General features: G+C 43.8%; 2 protein-coding genes across 4 annotated transcripts in view; one reads left to right on the top strand and one right to left on the bottom strand.

Moving 5' to 3' along the window:
- Positions 1-5,629, bottom strand: part of PLAG1 (PLAG1 zinc finger) — a 45,681-nt gene extending 40,052 nt beyond the window's left edge. For both annotated transcript variants that reach the window (XM_032182000.1, XM_032181998.1), the window contains exon 1: positions 5,442-5,629. The gene's annotated coding sequence lies outside the window, so the exon portion shown is untranslated. The remainder of the gene's footprint in view (positions 1-5,441) is intronic.
- A 231-nt stretch (positions 5,630-5,860) lies between these two features.
- CHCHD7 (coiled-coil-helix-coiled-coil-helix domain containing 7) lies at positions 5,861-10,299 on the top strand. 2 transcript variants are annotated; one of them, XM_032182095.1, is made up of 4 exons: positions 5,861-5,979; positions 8,481-8,554; positions 9,138-9,236; positions 10,069-10,299. In XM_032182095.1, exons 2-4 carry the CDS (start codon positions 8,501-8,503, stop codon positions 10,168-10,170), a joined length of 255 nt encoding a protein of 84 aa, XP_032037986.1. In that variant the 5' UTR covers positions 5,861-5,979; positions 8,481-8,500; the 3' UTR covers positions 10,171-10,299. The 2 variants fall into 2 exon arrangements, with proteins under 2 accessions (XP_032037986.1, XP_032037985.1); XM_032182094.1 differs by having other exon boundaries at positions 5,861-5,974.
- Positions 10,300-18,952: the final 8,653 nt, after the last annotated feature.

An 18,952-nucleotide genomic window follows, 5' to 3' on the forward strand; every position in this document is an offset into this window, starting at 1 on the left:
AGTCTGCTCAATTTCAGGCAATGGGCCACTATGTTCCTTGAAAAATTACAAATAAAATATAGGCAGCTGCATAAGTGATTCTGCTGAGGGCTAATCAATATGTTTTACAAGCCAGTTACAAATTTGTACAATTTTAAAAAATCAATATAAATTTAATTAAATTCTAGATGTGATTTTTTGATTAACAATTAAGACACACAATTCCTTATGATCAAAATGCTCAGAAAAAAATTAAAAAAAAAATCCCTGATACTTCAGAAACTTAAACATTTTACTTTTGATCAATACAAAATGTTACTGTGCTCTCCTACTTGAATTATTTTTAAATAGTTTTTTAAGGCTACCTAAACATTTGGTAATTGGATAAAGATGCTCAGCAGTTCAGTGGATAGATGCTGCACCTTTCTCTCAAAAGCCCTGCAAGCTAAATCCTCCCTAGCTGCAGATATTTGGAGTACCTCTCCTTGAAAGCAAGTGCTCTATCACTTCGGTGGAGGTGGCTGCTAGCTCCTTTTAACTCTACACTGCCTTTGAGAATGGCCTCAGTGCTGCAGCATACTTCACATTTTCCAGAATATTTTTCCCTTGGTAAACAGATAAACTTGTTCAAGAACCTCCCCAAAAGGTATTTGCCTGCTCACAAAAACTAGTTTTAAATACATAAGAGGTTACAGACACAAAATGTAACAACTTTGTTTTAGCCTCTGAAACAAAACCTCCCTTTTAACAAAACAGCCTTAAACAGTTACAAACAGTGGTTTATTTAGTGCCTGAGTAGTGCCCTCTTTAACCCATTAATTTTGAAACATATGCACTGCCCTGAAAGGAGGAGACTTAAGGGCACCATTTTGACTGACTAACTGCAGAGATGGACGACCATTAGAAGTGGCTGCGCTTTGGGTGCAGTGGCTTTTTGAATTTAAGAAACTTCTGCAAAGTTTCTTAATTTAAATCTCAAAGTTCTACACTGGAAAAGTCATTTTTCAGGATTACTAAGTAAAATGTACACACCGAGAAACACACTCGAACTAAGCATTCAAGACTAGTTTAATGCAGGTCAATTTAAATTCCTCTCTTTGCTGTACTGTTGTACAACACCGCAGTTATTAACTTTTAAACATTATTGAATAGGATTGAGAAGTATCTAAAAAGGTTTTAAATACATTTAGAACTCCCCAGTTCGCCTACAAGAACTAGGGTAACTTCACCAACAACAGCCCACAGTATTTGTTTCTTCAGGTGTTTCAATTTTAAAAAATATTCAAAAAAATTACTGAATCATGTATAGAACCAAAACAACATACAATAGAGAAGATTATCTTAACTCTTAGAAGTAAGGAAGCTTTGAAAATTACTTCTATTTTTATTAAACACCACATCATCCCTGTAAGAAGAATTCAGTTTTCTTCAAAAAGAGAGTAATTAAGTTTGTAAAAAAAAACAATCCTAAACAACATTTAGCTTCTGCTATTATCATCATCATCTGGATGACACCTTAAAATTAAGCCCATTTAGAAGAGTATCAAGTTCTGTGAGAACACCCTTCCCTCCTTCCTCCTCCCTATGTCCTGAGTTTTGCACTCTGGTTGGGCATACCGGATTTACTTTGTAATGCATCGCTCTAAGTCAAGAGAGAGACTCCACAACATGTGTGCCTTTCATGTTGTTATGATCAGTGCCTATACCCTTTTTTAAGCACTGCTAAATTAATGATTTAGAAGCTCTTGAGAGGGTAAAAAGGTTGTAACATCTTAAATATTTTGTACTGCTGGTCACAGATGCAGTATTTGAGGAGTTCTTACACACTGCTCTCAGCACCATTAACTAGTTTATTAAAGGCAGTTCTCTAAATCTGCCCATCTGCCTACCTACCCTGGCACATTAAGGAGAAGAAAAAAAAAAAAGAAAAAAAAAAAAGAAACCACACAACAACAGATGATGTACTGTTATTAATTTATCAACTTTCTATAAATTTTAGGATACTGTTCCTTCGGTCAATAAAAAGAAGAGACCAGTGTAAGAAATATTTGGAAAGGAACTTTGAAGTAGGAATTCTCACTAACTATAAAAAAAGGTCTTCAAACCATGAAAGACAGCTCTGGAAAAATGTTCAATTTAATTTCTTTATACAAACTGATTAATCTTTCTTCCTTAATGAACTTCTTTTCTAGCCTAAGAGTAGCTGATGTGATTTAATTTTCACAACTGTGACTCAGTGGAAAACTTTGAGATTTCTTCCAAAATCTCTAACCACAAGACTACACTAGTCAACAACTACTGTACTACAGCTTCTTTGGCCACACTTGCAGAAAAGGTAGAGATCATTTGTGCACAGGCACTGTTAAACACAGAGAGCTACCACAACTGATACTCAAATCCCAGAAGTTCAAAGAAAGCACTTGCTGGAGCAGCCTCCCTGCCAGTTTAGTGCTCCATCATCCCTCTCTAGAACCCCACACCTGCATTCAGCTTTTCATCTAGAAGCAAATACAAAGACTGCAAAAACAAAGGGTGTGCAAGGGAAGCACTGAAACTCCTCATAAAGCTATCAAATTGCCAGGTTAAGAGGCGATGTTAATTTTTTTAATAGGATATTTTACTGAAAATTGAAATCCATAGGAGGTAATTTGAACAAGCAGAGCATTTCACATCATGACAGTTAAACACTTCCAAGTTAAAAATTCAGCAAAAAACTGTACCAGGCAAAACCCATGCTAAAAGCACGCATGCACACACACATGCACACGCATACCACGAAACTAGACCTCAGTTAGGATGATTTTTCTCTTTTTTAAACAAAGCCAGAGGCGATTCATCCGAGAGATGCTATAATTACACAGGTAAGGTGTACTTGTAAAAAGCCCCTAGTTTGGCCAATTAAAACCTGCAGTTATTTTCACTATTTTCGAAACCTTTTGGAACTGTTCGGAAGAATTGGGTGTAGGACAAGCTCCCCAACACTTTTCAACAAACCCAGGTGCCCCCAACAAAACTGCATTTATTTGAAGTAGAAATAATGCACCCCGCAACTTTTACAAAATGCCTGCGAAATCGCACTGCACACATAGGTCTCCTCCCAGGGAGGTCATAGCTAGCAGAACAGCACTAGGTTTTGACATAACAACCTGAGACCATTTCATTTCTGCGACACCCTTTCCAAAAAAACGCTCTCCAAAACACAGCATTTTAATTAGCACACCACGAAAACTCCCCTGAAGACTTTGCTACGCACAAAAGAATTGCTGCGATCCAAACGAATCTGCACGTTACCCCCTGCTATCTACGATTAATTTCTCAGACCAGGGCTGATTTGAGACCTTTCCATTAAAAAAAAAAAACAACAACGAACCACCCCTCTGCTAGAGGCAGAGGTACTGCAGAGGTGATGATAACCATAGGAAAAGAGAAGCTGTCTCTTTAAAATGCCCTGATCCCACGTGGAACCAACATCAGCAGCACTTTCGCATTAACTTCAATGTGAGGCAAGATGAGGCATCATTATTTTATATAAATAAAACGAGGAGACTGCAGAATACATTCTTTGTGGGACACAAACAGGTGAACTGGCCGTGCCAGGGAAATCAGCAGCCACCCGCAGGAGAGGTGCCCTGCCCCTGAGCACTCCGAGCTTTCCCTATGGAGCATTACCTCAACCCCATACTACCCTGAAGAATCCAGTTTAAAGAGAGGAGGGAGCCACCACGAAAACTGGAAATTCAAAGGCAACGAAAATGCACTTTATAAACCGGAAAGGTTTACTCTTTGCCTCACACATCCTAATTAGATCAGGAAAGTGACACTACAAAGGCTTTACATTCCGGTCCGAAGAGAAGGAAAAAAAAAAAAAAAAAAAAGAAAAAAGAAAAAAAAGAAAAGAGAAAAGACAGAGGAAAAGAAAGGAGCCCCCATCTCCAAAAGTCCCCCAAAGACACAAAAAGCATTAAAAAAGGAAGTTATAAAGCAGCATATAGAGCATTTATCTTATCTAGGATCACTGCACATTACCCCAAAGTTATGCACTTTCTGCACTATCATCTCCCCCTACCTCTCTCTCCTGAAAGGGATTTTCACGTTTTCTCATTGTCGGTGGCGAGTTATAAGAGGCTTTTGCCTTCCCAAAGAATTCATCAACAAAAAAAAAATAATAAATATTAACTCCTTGCTCCCTGAAACCTTAAAACGGTCTCGGGAAGGCAGGGGTTTTATTCTGTTCCCTCGAGGAAGAAAAGGGGGAGCAGCCCCGATTTTTAGGTATTTTTTGGCATTTTTTTCTGATTTTTATTTTGTTATATGCCTCAGTTCTCCCTCCATTTTGGTTGTTTATGATACTGACAACAAGCTGTCCCTGCTCTCTCTCTCTCTCTCTCCGGATCTCTCCTGCTTTCAGTTAGCAAACCCCCCTCCCCAATGCAACGCGGCTCAGCACTTACTTGGGTTCACACTTTTCTCTAAACACACACCGATGGGGAAGGGGAAGGCTTCTGGGCCACTCGGAGGGGGAGAGCAGGCAAATTCGTTTCTTTATTACGAAAAAAAAAACTTTTGTCCAAAAAACCACGGGGAAGGGGGGTCGAGCGCCCCAAAGTCCCTCCGGATCCCCCCCAAAGCCGCGGCCGCCGGGTCCGGGGGACACCCTCCGGGTAGCCGGGTCCGCGGGGGAAATTTCTGTGCGAAATTCGGCCGGTTTGGGGCGGGGGGCGAATTTATATTAATTTTTTCCCTCATTTTTCGGCCCCGCGGGCTCTTAATGTCTTCCGCTCCCTCTTCGCCGCTGTCACTGCCTTCGCGGCACAGGCTCCGCACAGCCCGGGAGGGGGAAAGGGGGGCGGCCGCCGGGCTCCTGCCCCATAGCCCCCCCCCCCTCCCCCTGCCCCCTGCCCCCTTGCCCCCCGGGCCCCCTGCCCCGGGGGTCGGCGGCGGGCACCCCGCTCCCTCCTCGCCCGTCCCCCGGGCAGCCCCGCCGCCTCGCCCCGCTCCCTCGCCGAGCACCAGAGCGCCGCGGGGAGGGAGGGGAGGGGAGGGAGGGGAGGAGTGGAGGAAAAAAGTCCGGGGAAGAAGGTTTTTCGCTGAAAATCATCCCTTTTTCTCCCGGCCCGGGGAGGAGGCAGGGGAAGGAGGGAGGGAGGGAGGGAGGGAGAGAGAGAGAGAGAGAGAGCGGAGGGAGGGAGGGAGAGAGAAGGGGAGAGGGGGGCAGCGCTCGCCGCCCCTGCCCCTGCGCCCCGCTCCGCCGGGGGGGTCCGGCGAGGGCCGCCGGGGGCCGGGGGGCGCGGGGTGGGAGGCAGGGGCTGGGCAGCACCAACTCCTCGCCGCCGCTCGCCGCTCCTCTCCGCTCTCCCCCCCCCCCCCTCCCGCTCCTCCTCCTCCCCCTTCATAATTTAAATAACCCTGATATTTCCCTGCTAAACCCCGGCGCCTGCCCCCCAAACCCGCAGCAGACTCACCGCGGGAGCCTCAGCATCCCCTCTGCGCCCCGTTTCCACCCTTTACAGTGTTCTCCGATTTTTCTGAAATTTTTTCCCCATATTTCGGGCTGGACGCGGCGGGCCTGGAAATTGTTTGCTTTCCCGTCCTTCCAGCAGCCATTGTAGTGTATGCGCTGCGGTGCAGCCCAGCCTGCCGCACACGCCGCGCCCACACCGCCCGCCGCCCACACGCACCGCGGGTTGGCCGCCTCCCCCCGTCACTCAGCGCCGCGGCCGCGCCCCGCCGCCGGCGCCTGCCGCCCGCGCCGCCCGCCCCGTTGGTGGAAGGAGGCGCCGCTCACGGCCGGGGCGGGCCCGCCGCCGCCGCCATTGGCCGCCCGGCCCTGCCGCTCAGCGCCGCCGGGGCGTGGGCGGCGGCGGCGCTGGGGCCGGGGGGAGCCGCGAGGCCGGGAGCGGGGTAGGCTGCGCCCGTACTTAAGCGGGCTGCCCGCAGCCGCTGACGTCTTTCGAATTGGAGACGGGGCTGCCCCGCTCCCGCCGCGCCGAGCGAGGTGAGGTGAGCGCCGAGCCGCGTCCCTCTCCTCCTGCTTATCCCCTCCGTCCCCTTCCCTCCTCCTCCGTGTCCCCGCCGCGGCAGGTGGGGCTGAGGGGAGCCCGCGCGCCCGGCCGTCAGCCGGTGGTGGGAGGGGAGGGGAGGGAAGAGAAGGGGAGGGGGGGGGGGGCTCCTCCTCAGCGCCTCAGGCGCCCCCCGCAGCCCCCTCGTTGATGGGGGCGGTGAGGGGCGCCCCGGCTTCCCCACCGCGCCCCGTCCCCGTGTGGCGCCGGGGGGGGTCCCGCGGGCCGCTCCGTGGGGTTTGGGGTTAATAAAGTGGGGGCTGTTAGCCGCGGTGTGGTCGGCGACCCCGTGTGTGGAGACGTTATTGTTAAAAATTGCTGACTAAAAGCGCACAAGAAGTCACCTTTCGGCGGGGGGAGCCCAAAGGAGAGGGAAAAGTGGAGCTGAAGTGAAAAAAAAACCCACGGGGAAGGGAGTGCGAGCAGCAGGCGCGTGTCTGCGCCGCACGGTTTCTAACTCCCAAAGTTATAACTGCTAAAATCATAACTCCCAAAGTTATAATTGTTAAAGTTATAACTGCTAAAATCGTAACTGCCAGCTCTGAAACTGCAGCAGGAGAGCGCCCGGGTTTGGAGCCGTGAGCCCAAAGCAGGGCTGTGGGGAAGAGCCGTGGGTCAGGACGGTGGCCGCCTGCCCTTCCCCTCGGGTCAGGCTGCGATCAGGGGCGGTCAGACCTTGTGGCAGTGCTGTGCTCTCTGCCTGGCAGTGTTGGTGTGCCCACGGCTTGGTGGGAGCCTGAGCTGCCTGCTCCTGGGGTCTCCGTGTGAGGTGCAGGGGGCATCGAGGCTTAGTCCGGGGGTGTCGGAGAGCTCCGGCACTGCGATCCCACCGAAAATGTTCGCCGCTGTCTGTATGGCGAGCAACGGTGGTGGTGTGTCCTGTAGTGATTAGTCTTTCAAGAGGGAAAATCTGAAGTCAGTCTGACCCCGTACACTGTAAGACACGCCTGCTTTTGTAGTACCTGCACTTCTGTTACCAGTATAATACATGAGTTACGACTTAGATGCACGCAAATATCTAAAAACTTTGTCCGTAGTACTGATGTGGGTGAAGTATCGTGGTGTGCTTCTCTTCTACTTTGCCTCCTCCCTCTCAAAGACTGGGGTTTTGCTATTGTTCTGCGTGCACGTGTTTCCATTTTAGTTAGGACTTCCTGATCAGAACCCTCCTGCACCCACAAAAAAACAAACAAGCCTAGCCTGTAAACTTAGCTTGCCCAGTGGATAGTTCTCTAAGGAAAGCAGAAGGTTTTCCTGATGCTGTTTTTTAAAAGGCCCATTTGCAGGGAGTTGTCATGTGCCATGTAGAAAATAATGCAAGTGTCTGGTCAGTATAGCTTCACAAGAGGTGACATGTAAGGCTTATTTACTTGAAATAGCTTACTTTTAGCCAGGAATGAACCTTCATTTAAAATACCCTGTGAGCTACTAAGAGCAGTATTTGACTTGTTGGTAACTGGTATCAAGCAAAACTGCCTGTTTCATTGCAGACCTGTTCATTTTCCAATGGGAACAGAACAAAGTTTAAGTTCAGACTTAGCAGCAGTGTCTTTAGGCAAAATAAACCAAGGTCAAGTGAGGATGCTGTTCCAAGGTCTCTTTAATAAACCGTATGTTAGTTTTCTGCAAAGATTTCTTCTTCAGTCCTGCGTTTCTGCTTCCATAGTCTCAAATAGTCATCTGGCCAAGGTTAATTCATGTTTTTGGTTAGAACTTTTCTTGTTTTGAAGAAAAACCCGCATGACCACATCAGTGCCAGAGGTGATGTATGGGAAGCAGTAAAGGGGGTGTGGGTTTGTTACTCTTCTCAGTGTCCTCATCTTGGACCTGTGTAGATTATTGGCACTGAGAGATCTCAAGCTTACGGTTCTTAGAGCCAGGGTCAAACTAGGTGAAAAATGTGATAGAAGCTGTTACGCACAGTGTAAGGGGGTCTGGTCTCCTTGTGGTGAAACACTTCTGTTTTGTTAAATGTCTGATACAGCAACACGGCAGAAGGCTGGGCGCTTCTGTAGACCTGGGTACAGGTGATGTGATCCAGCTAAGGAGGAGACACAAATCTGAGAAGGTTCATTAGTGCTTTGTTCCTGAGGCCTGTTAACTGAAGTATCTAAAGTGCATTGGTTGTGAACTGTTTCTATGTAGCTGGTGTGGTTGCTTCCTCAACAATTCCTCACCAGCTAAGAAGCTGGTGTAAGTCACCTCAGTGGCTCCATTTTCTGTAGGAACTTATCCAGGAGTAAGGTAACCTGATGATAAACTAAACTTGCCTGAGCTGTCTTGCTGATAGTGCTTTTAAAACTTTGGGGGAAAAAAAATAGTAAAAAAAAAAAAAAAAAAAAGCCCTGTGCATTGAAGCCCTTTATTAGATGCTGAAGTTCAAACTTAGCACTCGGTTACTATTAAAAGCAGATGCTTAACTTGTTTCTTTTCTGTTTCTAGCCAGGGTCCAAGTGCCTATAATGTCCAGGCATGCACAACAGCTTAGAGACCATGACAGAAATCCTTGCATAGCGGTAAGATGATCAATTTGGGATTTCTGTTTCTATGCTTCTACGTTAAAATGCAAAAAATAATTCCTCTAGAAATTGAATTATGGATAGCACTCCTGCATTGTCATTTTGCATTACAGGTTCCTTAGACTCTAAAGATGGAAAAATATGAAAATCATGTATTAGAGTATATGTAAAATAGCAACCTGTAATTCCATATAAATGGGAGTAATACAACTGATAGTAACTGCTTTGTTTTTCTGTCCTTAAAATCCGAGCCTGAAGCCCTGTTTGGACAAGCCCAATGTTATGTTTTGTTTTCTAAATAGTCCTTTGTGGGTTATACCACAAATCTTTGTAAACAATTATTTTGTGGACTCTATCCTTTCTATGTGAAGAGTATAATGTTTGTTACAATTTCCAGATGAAGTCATTGCTTGGGGATTACTGATTATCTGCCGGGGTAGACATTCCTTTGCTCTCTTTGATACCATGCTCATCTGAGGAACTGCCTCCTATCTTCATAGATATTCCGGGACTTGTTAGAACATTTAGACACTGATACAGTGACTTCACTCAGCTCTGAAGTTTGTTTTTCCTATTAAAGGAAACAGATGCCTCTAGAAAATGTATGGATGACAACAACTATAAAAAGGATATGTGTACAGATTATTTTTTGAAGTACAAGAACTGCAGAAAATTCTGGGTAAGCAGGTTTTCGTAAGCTTCACAGATTTTGTAAATTTTATTCCACACCTTGCTTTAAGTGCATTACTTGTGTTACAGTGCTTTCTGAATTCTTTGGACTTCACTAGTGCTGGCTGCTGCTGCTGTTCTTAGGGTGACTTACAGACGTTGGTAGAATTCCTAGGTAGTCTCAGTATGTGTTGCTGGAAGACATAAGGAGATGCACATCAAAATACTCCACTTTGTTTTCCAAAGTTTACCCTCTTAAATCGTGAGTCAGTGTTCTTGTGGTATGTTTCTCTCTAAATTAGTCAGATATTTCTGGCAATAAGTTCTGTTTTGCAATGTGTGCAAGGCTTGTGTTCTGAGACATAAGACAAGTTCATCTATTTTTTTTCTGTTCTTATGGGTCATGTTCACTTTAACCTAAGGTAAAGCTCAGGAAGAGTTCATTATTTGGTGATTATTTCTTACTTCTTTCTGTGTTTTGGCAGGAAAGTATCATTAGGAGCTACGTGCAGTTAAACTGTTTTGTTGTCATTCCACATGCTATTGTAATAGTCTTTTAGCTTATGCCTTTAAGTACTTGTGTAAGCCACCAAAAACCTGTGTACAGACAATTGCACGTTAGTCTGATGTGTCATGGGAATACTGTAATCTGAAGCAGCAAGGTGAGCTATCAGATAGCTTCAGTTAAATACTAGCACATTTACTTGTCAGCTAATCAGATCGAGAATATCTGGCTCCTCATATATAAAGAGCACTTGTGTTGAAGAATCTCATTTAGTAGGAGCTCAGAGGCAGAGACTTCTGAGAAATGTGTTCTCATGCTTGCTTTCTTCTATTTTCAGCATGACATAATGATGCAAAGGAAGAGAAACGGTGTGAAACCAGAGATGCCCTCAGCAGAAGAGAGAAGGAAAATCTTGGAATCAATGGAGAAGCCGTACTGACTACAAACTGGCACTGTTTTACTGTTCTCACTGTACATATGGAGACCGGTCAGCAGCAAGTTGGCCTGTTATAAACCGGACTTCGCTGTTGCCATATCTTGGATTAAAATCCGCTCCTAAATTTTGAAATGTGTGAGCTTTCTGGGATAGGACTGGTTCTGTTCGTAATATTCCTCATGGGAACTCACTGGAAGACATGGGTACCAACGCAGTTTGTCTAGACACCTTGGAAGCAGAAACTAACTTGCTGTGAAATGCTAAATATTAAACCAGTGGGACTCCCAAAAAGTCTGTTGGAAGGAAGGAGGGCGGGAGGGGGAAGACTTACAACGTAATTCTAAGGGTGGGGGAGGCTTAGGAAGATGAGTATGAGCAACACCTCTTGTATCCAGCTGTTCTGATTAACATCCTGAATTTATCATGTGTGGCCCCATCACTGTTCTCACATGAGTTGTATTCCGTGTCCCTAGTTTAAATAAGACTGTTCATCAACTAAAATCCCAAATCCAACGAGCTGTCATGAGGCTTGCAACTGAGCTCCTCGGTGAAACTGGAAGGTTGCTGTACATCAGCTGTGCAAGCTTGGCTTGCTACAAGGTTAGAGAAGTTGGTGAAGATGGACGTGAACTCTCAGGTCTGAACCGAGTAGTGCCTTCTACAGATAGTAAACAGATACTGGGGGGGGGTTGTGTTGGGGTGGGACTTGCAGGCATGTAAACATGCACTTGGAGTGACATAGCAGGTTTAACTATAGTACATCTAAGACTCTGGACAGCTGAAGCTCTGCGTTTGGAAATGCTTACTCATAGGAGACTACGAAGCTCAGTCTCCTCAGGCACTCTGGTCTTAAGACTGATTCCTTATCTAAACCGGATAGCTCGGTTGCTGCCTGAGAACACTTGTTTTCTCTACCTTGAGTACTTCTTGGTGTCCTGGCTTAAAAAAATCACACCCTGTGGTAAAAGAGGTAAAAAGCCACTGTCATGAGCTCAAGTTCCATGTGAAAACCTTTAAGGCTTGCTGTGATTAAGTTGGCAGAACTCTGGCTGACCTCCTGGAGGATGGTGTAAAAGTGTTGTCTCTATTTAGACTGTTTTGGAAAGACTTCATGGCTTCCTGTTTCTCCTTCTGTCTGGCTTGTCTCATCTCTTTCCACTGGAGGCCTATTTCTATGCTTAGTGGGATTTTATGCTGTTTTCCCCTTCCCTCTTGTCATTTGACCTGACCAGTAACTAACAGAGATCTGCTTTTCTTCTCTTTCTTCCTGGCCTTTCTCCTTTTACACCTGAGTGTTGGAGTGGATCGATCGTGCCATTTCTGTTACTGGAAAGTGTGTGTAACTCTATGCCTTCGGAGTGCACAGTGCTCTGAGCATAGCTGTCCAGCCTCCAAACCATGTCACAAGTTTTCTAGTGAGTTCCTGGCAAGGGAAATAGACCTCCTTCAATAAAGATCATGAGATTCTGTATTTTTAAATGTTTTCTCTCTACTTAACATTTAAACTTTGCTGTCGCTGTTCGTTGTGGTTTTTAGTTTGGAGCAGAGGAGAAACTTTCAGAGCAGACCCAAAGGCTCTACCTTGCCCACCACTTCTAACTTTGTTCAATATCCTCCTATTTACCAGGCTTTTCTTCTGAATTGGCACCGATTCTTCCTTTTACTGGTTTCAGCATTTTGGCCTATGTTCCAGTTCCAGCATTTTTCCAGTAGCTCCATTCTTTCTCTGCCCTAATGTAGTCCTGCAATGGCTTTCTAGTACAGATCTGCTTCATCAGGATCCTCTGCTCTCCTGAAAGGAGGATCTCTTGCTTTCATTAGTCAAGCTCAACAGCAGTACTTCCTCATGGGCTGTGCCTCTCATTAACCTTCCTGTTCATCTGCAGTGCTGGATGGAGAAGCTGGCTGTCCACTTTTCCTTAGGGTTGTATCTCTCTGGACTCTTCTGGCGTTGCTGCTGTGTTCATCTCAGGGCACCTTCTCTCCCACTTGGCACAGGCTCATCATTTGGCACCTCGGCTGCATCTTTGGGCATGGTCTCTTTGCTCCTATGGCTTTAGTTGCTATTCTAGGGCTCGCTGTTTTCCTGTTGCTGCACTCAAGTTCTGGGATTATGCTTAAATCTACCGTATGCTTTAATTCTTTGCAGCAAAAACAGCATTTCCTCTTCGGGATTATGCTGATGCTGTTCTGCATGAGCTCAAGTCTCTTGAAGCCATCTCATTTATTCTAGGTTATTTCAGATTTTTGACTGTAGAAATGCCCCTTCTAGTTCTGGCATTTACTTTTTATTTTTATTTTTCCTGCTAATGTTTGCTTGGAAAGCTTCCACTGTTTGTTTTCCTTTGGAAGATTATTGACTCACAAAGCTGTGCAGGGTGTCTGTTATACTGTGTCCTTACAAAGAACTAGGACTGGACTTCAGAAAGCCAGAAGAGGAGATGCATTCCCTGCTGGAAGTATTTCACAGTGTAAAAATGTGGGATTGCAGGACAGGCTAAGGCATATCTAATACAAGGACAGTTTTTATAACATTAGACCATCTGACCATCAGTGGACACACACAGTAAGTTCATGGGTGTTAGGGCAAACCTGGTTTTACTGAAGATCTGAGGGCAGTGTAAGTAGTGACCTTGTGCATTTCATTCAGGTAATCAATCATGTTTTATTTCCATTCACTGGAGGTTGCTGCTCCTACTTCTGAGGCTGAAGGATGATAAATTAATAGCCAAAACATAGGGTCTCATGTATGAAATAGTTTGTTTTTATTATTATTTTTTGTTGTGTGTTTAACTGTCTTTGGTTGTGAGCCAAAAATAACAGCCTTTTCCTCGTATCTGAGTTTATGCTCCTCACTTCACTGAGACACTGAGGTAAGCTGTAGGCTGCCAGCCTTACCGGGAAGAAATAAACTGGGCTGGGCTCCTCGTCTCATTAAAGTGAACACATTCCTGTGTGCTAACCTGGGAACACATCATAAAGGACCAACGCGATTCCCTCAGAAGAAAGGAAAATGCCTCTTGTGGGTTTTATTTAGCAGCGCTAATTCTTAATTTTGTTTGTAGTACAAGGGCCCAATCTGGACAGTGGTGGTAGGCTGTTTCATTTTTTGTTTGACAGCTGGATGGTGCTGTTGCACAGCCAAGACTACAAGAAAACAAAATCACTACACCTACTACTGGCTTTTTCTAGCTTTTTTAGCTTCTTCCCACGGAGATAAAAACTTATGCAGGGGAAAGGGAGTCTTGCTGTCGTCTCTACGCTATAAACAGAAGGGAGTCTGGAGTCTTGGCTGCTGGAGAACAGGGTTTATGTGCAGCATGGGAAGTCCTGGAGTACGGTCCTTCAAAGAGTACTTTCCACTGTGGTCACTTGATCAGAGCGGAGCACTGAGCCAGCAGCAGCTGCAGGCTCGCTGCCAGGCCCAGGTAAACACCCAGACCTGTATCTGTGTGTTTTACCAGCTTGCATTGCACATTAGTCTTCAGCACGAGACTTGCACATTTGGTTCTGGAGCTTTCTGCTGCTGTGATTGGTATGAGTTTGTGCTCCCGGAGGTGTCCGTCATCTAGCTCCAGTCCTGAAAACCTCTTTGGGTTTAAAAGGCGAAGCTTTGCAAGGCAGGGAGTAGTTCTGCAAGTGTGAAAGGTAATAGAGCAAAACATGCAGACTTTTTAAAAAATTTTTGTTGCAGCCTATTTGAGAGGAAAATGCAAAAGGGATGTACTACATTTATACCTACTTAATGCAGTGGGTTATCAAAATAAAGCTTTAATAAGTTTATATATATGATATTGTGTACTTAACTCAGACTTCTCAGATTTTGAATAAATAAAATCCCGAAAGATGGAGAAACTATCTTGATGCCTTCTGTCTCCAAATTCTTTTCTGACTGACTGCAGTTCTAACACCTTCAACACAGCAATCTTTAAGTCACACACCTCCTTCCGTTTGGACACTCGAGCTGCTAAACTAAATGTAGCTGCCTTGTTATTCCTGTACACCTTGCCCATCTCCCTTTCAGCATCCCCTTCACTAATTTCAACCTCTTGCCTTGCACTAATGCTACATTCTGCCCCATGGACTCTTATTCTCCTATTACACTAGTTTTGTGGATTTTTTTTTTTTTTTCCCCACCCAGGTACAATGCTATTTCGTCTCCTGATTTCTCTATCACTTACTTGCTTTTTATCAATTGCTTTGCCTCCTCACTTGTCTCATAACTTCATCATCACCATCCATGTACAAGGTGCAGTTTGTTGCGGAGGTTTCGTTCTGCAGCTTTATCTTCCCTAAGTGTCTTTTGCCCAGTCTTTTGTCACAAGCTAGTTTCTGTTAGCTCTGGCTGGGATATTGTCCTTGCTTATCTGTTGTACAACTATTTTTCTTAACATTACATTTTCTTAGCATGCAACTTTTTTTTTTTTTTTTTTTTTTTTCCCCTAAGCATTTCTTACAACAAATTTCTTACAGTTTCTTCCACTTCAGCCCCAAAACATTCTTCTATAGCTCATTTCTGGTGATTAAAAAGAGCAGGTTACTCTAGCCTACATCTGGGAATGTCTACATCTATATACGCACATATATATAAAATGTTAATTAGGTTGCTAGTGAAAGCATCTCAATATTTTTTAGAAGTTCTGGTAGCCATTTCTCAAAAAAATAAAAGGTTTTGAGTCTCATTTGTTGCATGGTGGTGCCTTGTGTTAAATGCAGGCTGTTGGCTCCTTCAGCAGCAACCTGCTCTTCTGTGTTAGTCTGTGCAATGCTCTACACAGCCATGGCACTGTAGGAGCAGCACAAATAATACCAGAGTTTGTTAGACTGAGAGCTACAACTGATTTTCGTATCTTTGCAATCCCGAAGTGGTATGGCAATGGACTGGTTATTATTAATTATTCCTTTCCTGGATAATCTCGTTTTAAGAGACATGAGGGCTATTTTGTCATGGAACATCCTGAACTGGAAGGGACCTACAAGGATCATTGAGTCCAAATGCTTTCTACTGATGCTGTCTGTGGGAGTAATCACTAATATATATTATTTAACAAAATCAGACAAGCTGGAGAGGCGTGGCTCTTCCATAAGTAGGAGAGAGGCTTCTTTTGGTGGTGGTTTTCAAAGCTGATAAAATCTTTATTGCCCCTGAAGCTAGGCATACACCTATTGTTTTCTGAACACATCCTTTTAAAATCAGTTTTTAGAATTGCTTTTTTTATTTAGCTATATATATTGTTCTGTTTTTTTTTTTTTTTTTTTTTTTTTTTTTTTTTTTTTTTCTCTTTTACCGAGGTAATTGAAAGATTTGCATGTCTAGGTCCATTATTAAATCCAAAATAACATTTGGATTCACAGTCTGCCTATTTCAGGGGCTAAGCATTCAATGTGAGCAGATTCTGTCTAAAGCTCCACTCCTAATCTATTCAACTCTATTTGCAATTATTCCACAACCTGCTTTTTTTTATTATTATTATTTTTTAACATAGATGGTGAATTAGATTTTGTACTGTTCTCCCAATCATTGCTCTTTCTTTAAAAGCTCTGGTACCCTTGAGCTACCGCTTTACTTTCGATACTTAGATAAGCAGATGTACTCTGCAAACATTTCCTGATAGTTAAGTGCCTTGGCAGAACGCAGACTTGAAACTGAAATGAAAATCTGTAATTGCTCAATCTCTGCCATTTTTCTAACAAATAGTTTTCACTTTCATTTTCAAAAAACATCTTACCTCCTCTTATTTCATATTTCCTCTGGTTACATCAGCGAATACGAGCTATGGTCCACCTTTTGAAGCTGCTAAATAACAAATGCTTTCTGTTAATGCCAAATTCATATTTTACCTGGAAAATGTTTTTACCCTTTTACAGTAAACACTACCACAAACACCTCCTGTTTTAGCTTTTTCTCTGACCTACACTTCTCATTCCCTTTTAGTGAAGGTATCTTGTTTCTAACATCCTCATTGGTGCTGAAATGTGTGCATCTTTGACTACCTGGTTATCTCAATGTTTTTGATTTACACCTTCTCCAATATGCTTTGTATTTTTTTTTTTTTCTCAAAGGTTTTTAAATTCAGCCTTTGCTTTTGGAAAGATGCTGTTAAATTCTTGGCTTTTTTTTTTTTTTCTTTTTTTCTTTTTTTTTTTTTTTTTTCTTGTTGTTGCTTTGTTTTAACACTTCATGTGACACTTTCCTGGCACAATACCCACCCTGTGTGCCAGGGAATATTAATGTCATCCTTTGTCCTGTAAAATAAGAGTAATGGCCCTCATATATTGCAAAATACCATTTCATGCATGCTATGGATCAGTAATTTGAAATAAAGTGACCAAGCTAGAACAACAGCAAAAAGTAACCCTCTTTATAAATTTATTACTACTGGAAGGGATGAAAATGAAACATTTCTTTAGCTTTTTTTTTTTTTTTTTTTTTTTTTTTTCCATCAAAGCAATTGCATATGAATGCTGGGTGATGTTAATAATAATAATAAAGTACTCCAAACTTTGCAGTTTGGAAACTCTGTGGGTCACGTATCAGATTTTTGTCGTACATGTATACAACAAAATTGAATTAGGGTCTATCAAATATGAGTATTGCCTGCGTAGATAACACTATACCATGTTATATCAGTGGGTTAAAAATTGTAAGTGGCAAAGATACTTGCACTTAAAAGTTATTCCAAAATAGAAAATGATTGCAAAATAAACAAGAAAATGTACAATGACAGGAAAAAAAAAATAGAAAAAGTGCTACTAAATATACTAAAAACAGTTCACACTTGTAAGACAAAATTAGACTACTAGTAGAAATAGGGCATGTCAGCTCAGGCTTGAGAACAGTTATAAGCCAGTGAAGAATTTAAGCATTTTTCTTTGATGATAAAAGATTGCAACTGTTTTGTCAAAAATGATTTTGCATTATTTTCACAAAAAACAGCCTGCCTGTAATAGTGTTTATTATGACACTTAAGTCTCAAAGTTTGTCCTGCCTTGAAATGTGTGAACCCCTAAGCAGTCCTTAGAGCTGGAGTTGCACATAACTGATTAAGTGATCGGGGACAACAAGTTTGCATACAGGAATTAGGGTGGCAGGAGTCATGCTTGTGGTGTTTTCTCCTGAAATTTATTACCAAGTGGAATTGAATGAAGTTGCTGCACTGGAATATCCTAGGAATATTCAGTGCTTGCTTCAATGTGTAGGAAAGGAGGAGGGGATAAAGGGACAGATCCCAAGGTAGGGTGTGCGTTATGAATTTGCTGTATCCTGCAGTGTCAGTCTTCAGTAGTTTGGCTCTAAATTTCCTAGTGGCTGATGGATTCAAACAGACTTTACTGATGGCCTAAGAAATGCGGTGCTTTAGTATTCTACTTGACAAGTTCAGCAATTCCTTAAATAAAAGATGGCAGCTTAAGATTCTGGGGAGTCCAATTCTGAATGGAAGAACTGCTTTGACTCTTAAATTCAACACATAGATCCCTAAGGGCCTGTTTCCTTGTTAGCTATCCGTGTAGATGGTGAGAACCCGTGGGTGCCAAACGCTTTGGTATCAGAAGTCCCTGGTGCTTTGTGTTGTGCTGTGTGCTTTGGTGCTGCTGGGCTGGGAGCTGGCCTCAGCTCAGTGCCGCTGGGACTGATGGAGCAAGTTCTGCCCGTCCTGGGGGTGCTCGTGAAGTCTGCTCAAGTGGGGATGAGGGGAAGGAAAATTATTTTTCTGCAGACTGTTATGTGATGGTTGTGTTTCCAGTGATGCCCTTCAGTAAATGCCTCTCCAAGCCTCTTGTCACTGCCCTCCAGCTGCTCCCGTGTTGTCATCCCCACCTGGTACAGGGCATTAGCTTGGGGAACATAGGTAGCCACAAAGCAGGACAGGAAAAATGGGGAGAGAGGGAAGATGATTGCTTCCCAGCCCAGCTGGGTAGCTGAGCACTTCACCATGCAGCTGCAGCATCACTTGTGCCCCTGGGCTGCAAGGGATGATGCAAGGTGTCCAAGCGAGCAGCAAAAGACAGGGAGCAAATGCTGAAGCCACTGCTACTATCCCAGGTCAAGAAAGGTGTTTTGTGCTTGCTAAAGGAGGGTTTTGGTATCTATCCCCATGAGTACACAAGGGCTGTGATTCTGGAGATGGCAGGCAGCTAAAAACAGATAAAACCTAGAAGGAGCAAAGAACTCCTACTTTCTCCAGCTGGGCATTTTAAATCATCTTCTTGACAGTGTGCCAGTCTTTTTAGCCAACACTGGATGTGATCACATTGCAATTAAATGCTGGAAACCTACATACGTGAGGAGCAGAAAAGCACCGGAAAGGCTTGGTGGTAGGTTTCACCTACCCACGTGTTAAAAGCAATTTTCAGGTTTCTGCCCTTTAAATTTTAATGCTCAAAACCCCGAGAATCAATTATGTTAATAAATACTTTAACACCTCAGCTCTTTTAGGGTTGCTGAGGGACAGGAAGAGTTCGCAACGTGTTTTGATTTTCTGTGGTGTAGAGAAATTGCCAGCCCGGGGTTGGCAGAGATCACCACTATCTCTCTTGGTCTCCTCCAGTAGGCAGCCGCAGGGGATTGGGCTCCCAAAAAAGCTGCTGTAAAGCCGCCTGTGGACATCTACAAAGAGCCAGCTGGTCCTTGTGGTGGGGAAAACTAGTTCTCAGTTTGACCCAAATGGGTACAGATCTGCCCAGTCTTGTGCTGGTCCAGAAATGCAAGTTTCTGAGTGTGCTGGTGAGGTTGCAACGATTTGGCATGTGTAAAACAGTGACTAGTTGATGATGCTGTCTCTGA

Source organism: Aythya fuligula, chromosome 2, assembly GCF_009819795.1.
Source record: "Aythya fuligula isolate bAytFul2 chromosome 2, bAytFul2.pri, whole genome shotgun sequence".
NCBI classification, from domain to species: Eukaryota; Metazoa; Chordata; class Aves; order Anseriformes; family Anatidae; genus Aythya; species Aythya fuligula.

Bases quoted from the DNA above. Each gene is read 5' to 3' on its own strand.
- CHCHD7 (XM_032182095.1), top strand. From the start codon at position 8,501: ATGTCCAGGCATGCACAACAGCTTAGAGACCATGACAGAAATCCTTGC. The intron at 8,555-9,137 runs GTAAGATGATCA...TTCCTATTAAAG, and splicing joins ACAGAAATCCTTGCATAGCG to GAAACAGATGCCTCTAGAAA. The intron at 9,237-10,068 runs GTAAGCAGGTTT...TTCTATTTTCAG, and splicing joins AGAACTGCAGAAAATTCTGG to CATGACATAATGATGCAAAG.